At 38.6% G+C, this 5497-nt stretch overlaps 1 protein-coding gene across 1 annotated transcript; it reads left to right on the forward strand.

Annotated features, from left to right (window-relative positions):
- Window positions 1–291: 291 nt before the first annotated feature.
- Window positions 292–5234, forward strand: LOC144656221 (small ribosomal subunit protein eS4-like). Its single transcript, XM_078516463.1, has 6 exons — window positions 292–367; window positions 500–577; window positions 1739–1919; window positions 3405–3502; window positions 3807–4053; window positions 4996–5234. The coding sequence occupies exons 1-6, from the start codon at window positions 365–367 to the stop codon at window positions 5184–5186; spliced, it is 798 nt and encodes a 265-aa protein (XP_078372589.1). The 5' UTR covers window positions 292–364; the 3' UTR covers window positions 5187–5234.
- The last annotated feature ends 263 nt before the right edge of the window (window positions 5235–5497 follow it).

Raw genomic sequence — 5497 nt, forward strand, 5'->3', positions numbered from 1 at the left:
AATCAGTGGGAGAACCAATCAGATTCGCAGATTTCCAATAGAACACAGCTGAGTTTCTACTAAAAACTGTTAGCCTGTAGCTTCCATGACTCCCGATCCCATGCATGTTCGCACTGATGTTCCTTTCAGAACGATCTCAGATCACTGTAAGGAGATTTGTAAGTTCACCCTTTTTAGAAGCATCTTACACTGATGACATATTCTTTTTCCTCCAAAAACCTCCAAATATAGTCCTCCAAAGATCTCCTCCAAATATTTTGAAGACAGCCGCCATTTTACTTTTGCCGCTGACCATAATGTATCGTGCGACGAGTCAAGTCGCAATGATCCCTGGGATGCGGTCTCTTTCCTTCTCATCGCCATCATGGTTAGTATCGTAAAATCGAAGTCGAATCTTATATCCAATTCATCTATGACAATCCAGCTATTTTTCTTTGAATAAAACGATATAAAAGTGAAGATTGATCTTTAAACTGTTGTACTGCTGTGTTATTTTTAGGCTCGTGGTCCGAAGAAGCATTTAAAGCGCTTAAATGCACCGCATCATTGGATGCTTGATAAGTTGTCTGGTACTTTTGTAAGTATTCCTGCTAAAATACGTTCATATTAAATTGTGGTTTATGCTAGTCTTTTAAGCAGTGGCCTGTTATTTATTGTCATCGAGCGGTAGATAATATATCTGAGTTTTCAACACAAGTTCGCTGTATTTGAAAGACTGAAGCTCGCATTCTTTGCAAGTTTAAATCGAAAATCGTGACAAAGAAATGAGCTCGATATGTGTAAAGACCTACATATGTTAGTTAAGTCTGTATTCTGCTATACGGTAATGCCGCACTTTTGTATATCCCAGTATAGAAAACATTCAAGTTGAAAATAATACACAACAAATCGTTAAAGATGTGAGGGGAAAAGTCGTACTTTCACAGGTCACCCCCCCCCCCCCCCCCGTTTACTTCTTAGACCTGGCGAAGAAAGGTATTACTGGCCCGAGTTGTTCAAAAGATAGATAACACTATCAACCGGATAAATCACCAACCGGTGGATAGCGCAGTATGTTTTGTTAACACTTGTCAACTGGATAACGATTTATCTGGTGAACAGTGTTATCAGGGTGTTATCCATTTGAACAACTGGGCCCGGATGAGTAAAAGTACCCTACTGCATTACACAGCTTTTTACATTAAAGTAAAATATGTATTGTCTGACAACCAACAACATCACTGACAGACTGGAATTTGGGTAAAATTATGAGCTGGAGATCTTGTTTTAATGTGTGCAATACTCTGACATGCGGTGAGATCCTTGTTGAACATTTCTTTTGTATGCTATTATACTGTACAAGGTGGTTCTAATGTAAGTCCATGGATAACACACTAGTGCGTAACCATACGAAAGCTTGAGCAGTAAATAACTTTCTTGTGGTACGCAGTGTGTAATATTAAGAATGTGTTTTTAACTTTTAAATATGAGGAGAAACCCAGTGGCGGTGACCATTCCTATAAAAGCCGTGCTTTCATTCAGTAGTGTTTGTCAACTTGCACAAGGTCATTCCCTTTTCATGTTTGAAGATGAAACGCCAATTGATGTGACTTAAAATAATGCTACTGGGTAGGCTTTCCATTTGGTTTATATGTTCATTTGTTGAGAAATGAACTTTAGGATTCAGTAGTGAATGTCAGTGATAAATATTAAGAATAATTCAGCCAGTCTAACAAAAGTCAAATGTTCTTTCTTCCAGGCACCACGTCCATCCACAGGTCCCCACAAGTTGCGCGAGTGTTTGCCATTGATTGTTTTTCTCAGGAATCGCCTCAAATATGCCCTGACTTATGATGAGGTGAAGAAGATTCTAAAACAAAGGTTGATTAAGGTTGATGGAAAAGTCAGGACTGATGTCACATACCCTGCTGGCTTTATGGGTAAGAAATATCTTTGTTTGTCCTTTCAGTACCAAGCATGTTAAAACAAATGTCTTGATAGATACTAACATTTGAGATTTAAGCCCATTATTGCGTTGTACTGCAGAGATCCATGTATAGTGTGTTTAATTTGTTGTTACAGTAATTGGTTACAATTTTTTTATGACTGTACATAATAACAGAAACCCATAAGGGTTGAAACGTGTAACGCGCGCGCACAGCGTTTGAATATTCGTTTTGCTAAGTACCATATTTGGAAACACGAACAATTTGTATACGAATGCTTTATACACGTAATGAAACACGCAACGTAATTTTTGGTTTTGCGGTAAGTTGCTTGAATTTCGACCTAATTGCCGTAAATTTCTTATAGAAACTAAAGAAATTCATTAAGTGTATCAAAGCGAAGTTCTCCAGAGTACCTCATGAAGATGAAAAAGGAGAATTTAACCAAATTTAACTTTATTAAACCAAACTTGTTCAAAAGCAAGATTACGCCATCAAGCACGAGCTAGCGCGCGCTGTGAATTTAATCCAAATATGGTACTTAGTGATTTTCGTGACTTTCCAAATATGGTACTTCGTGTAAACAAATGTGCAAACGCTTTGTACAAAGCGAATCATAGGGAGTTACGCATTTCAACCCTTGTGGGTTTCTGATAATAACCAATCAGACACTGCATGGATCTCTGTAAAGTTGAGGTGCAATGGAATAATGGTTAGCGTGCTGGCCTCTGGATTGAGCAGCTTGGGTTCGAGGTCATTGTGTTGTTCTTGTGCAAGACATTTAACTGTCACAGTGCCTCAGACTCCAAGTAGGGCTAGCTGCTGATGATTTGTTTTGGAAACCTAACAGAATGCTGGGGACTAACCTTTGATGGACTAGCATGAGGCCTTCCAAGGGGGGTAGCCGTTTCGCAATGTCATATTTTTCTGGGAATAGATGTCGCCTAGCCAACATCTGTAAATGCTGCTGTCATTTCTCCCGCTATTGTGTTGCTGTCACATTGTGTCACTGTCGCATTTCAGTGCCATAATGATGTCGCTTGCCGCTGTTAAAATGTTCCTGTGTCGCCAGAATTCAGGGTCATGTTGCTTGTCACTTTTACCCCTTGGAAGGCCTCTAGCATCCCACTTGGAAAGGAAGAGATACTCCTAGTCGAATCATGCTACAAATAAGCTCTGTCAGTAGGGACCAGTTGGCCAAAGTGTGACTTAGGCTGCGTGGCTTTTAAGGCCCAAAAATAAGTTATCCGTACCTGATGACAACACCAAGTACATCAGTGCAATATACTGTTTAATAACATGAATTTTCTTTATTTTCCCTTCCTACCTCTTTGATACATTCGCCAGTCAAACCCTCCCTGTAGTGTGCATAAAAGATATCTCAAAGATGAGTGTCATAACTGAAATATTGTGTGGAATTCACATTTGTGGACAAAGTTGTACACTGATTTATGCTTTGTTTTGTTTTGTTTATTCTAGATGTCATCTCCATTGAAAAGACTGGTGAGAACTTCCGTCTGTTGTATGATGTGAAAGGACGTTTCACTGTGCACCGCATCACTGGTGAGGAAGCCAAGGTGAGTTCTAAATTTCAATTCAATCTGTATAGAGTACCTGCATGTGGCTTCCTCTCTAAATAAATATAAAGTAATTTAAGTTGCAAGTAAAGCTGTAACTAACCTAACCACAGAATCTTTGTAGACCACTTTTGCAACCCCTTTTCCTCATCAAATTTAGCAAGTTGTGGAGAAACAGGGATGTAGCTATGAAAACACCAAGCTTTATGTGAGGTTTCTTTACTTCATTGCATGTAAACTATTTCTAAGAATTCCCATTGGGTGGCTTCCATTATGTTTCTAATCAACTGTCTTTATTTTGTAGTACAAGCTTGGTCAAGTACGACGTGTAGCCACTGGTGTCAAAAGTGTCCCTTACCTTGTCACCCATGATGGCCGCACCATCCGCTACCCTGACCCTCTGATCTCAGTTCACGACACTGTAGTGATTGAGATCAAGACTGGCAAGATCATTGATTTCATCAAGTTTGACACAGGAAATCTTGCTATGGTTGTCGGTGGACGTAACATGGGTCGTGTTGGAATTGTCACTCATCGTGAAAGACATGCAGGTGGGTCAAAGTTTTTTGGTGGTTGTCAACAGTTATACTCAAAACCGATGTAGATGAACATGCACAAACTCTGCACAATTATTGTTTTTATTGTTTGTTTACTGTTCAATAACGTTCAAAATTTCATTTACGTACGAAACCTGCACATTACAAATATATTAAAGATAGATAGATAGATATAGATAGATAAAACTTATTGACACGAAATAATAAAAGAAAGGGGGGCGATAAAATAAGAAAAAAAAAAATTATTAAAAAAATATATAAAAAGGAAAAAAAAAAAAAAAAATTAAGATGGTTCTAACAGTTTTTCTGAAAGTTTCAAATAGCGTGGGGCCTTTCAAGGTAATTTCTTGATCCCCATTAAATGGAGGGAGGGATTTAATTAACTTTCAAAATTTGATTCAAAAAATTGAAACCAATCTGGATTTTTGGGACTAATTCTCACCTTTTTTAGCAAAATGTTAAACCATATTGTTTTTAAATTGCATTGTTGGAATTACTTTTTGATCAGAAAGACGTATTTTTCTGTTGTTTTGTACTAAGCTTTATTCATCGAATTCTAGATAAGAATTCATGTAAAGGGTTGCCTTCTCTCTCAAAAGTTTTAGGGGGTCGGTGCCTGCCATACTGATTCTAAAAATAGAGAGCTTAAGCACAGACAATTTTGAGGCACTGACAGCAACCAGAAGTGGAACGTTCTCAACTTTGCCACGTATTAGCAACTTTCTGTTCATAAATTCAAGTTGTAAGTGATAAGACGAAGGCTTTTTAACTTGATTTTGGAGGTGAAAGTTTGCCAAAAACTTAAACATTCGCCTTCCGGTTGTCATCTCTAACATATACAAGACTAATATATGCAAGAAGGGGTGAAACCTTAAGAATTCTTTCTTAGATTTTGAGTTGTGGTGGGGGTTGAATATTTCATGTGTCTTTCCTTAGGTTCCTTTGACATTGTGCATGTGAAGGACAATACAGGCCATCAGTTTGCCACCCGAATCAGTAACATCTTCATCATCGGCAAGACAAACAAGCCACATGTGTCCCTTCCCAAGGGTAAAGGCGTCAGGCTCACTATTGCTGAGGAGCGAGACAGAAGGCTGCAAGAGAAGGCCAAAATGAGCTCCATGTAAATTGCAACAGAAGGACCATTAATAAAAGTTCAGAATTACATCATACAACTGTCTTGCATTTTGATACACATGTATTTAACAAATGGTAAACGTCACAGCGTGCACTATTGAGTTACAGATGCACGCGGGAGGTTGCTAAGCACGAAAGATGCGTAAGAGTTGCCCAAGGCGATAGCCAAGGGCGACTCTAGCTTCTTGAGTGCTTAGCAAACCTCCCAAGTGCATCTGTAACTCAATAGTGCACGCTGTGACGTTAACCATTTGTTTTATAGCACAACTTTTAGGCGATTTATTACAGTTTCTTTGAGGTA

This window comes from Oculina patagonica, chromosome 6, assembly GCF_052425735.1.
Source record: "Oculina patagonica isolate OP01 chromosome 6, crgOcupat, whole genome shotgun sequence".
Taxonomy (NCBI): domain Eukaryota; kingdom Metazoa; phylum Cnidaria; class Anthozoa; order Scleractinia; family Oculinidae; genus Oculina; species Oculina patagonica.

Excerpts from the sequence above, each read along its gene's own strand:
- LOC144656221 (XM_078516463.1), top strand. Across the intron at positions 3,503-3,806 it reads TCACTGGTGAGGAAGCCAAG|TACAAGCTTGGTCAAGTACG; the intron begins GTGAGTTCTAAA and ends TTTATTTTGTAG. Across the intron at positions 4,054-4,995 it reads TCATCGTGAAAGACATGCAG|GTTCCTTTGACATTGTGCAT; the intron begins GTGGGTCAAAGT and ends GTCTTTCCTTAG.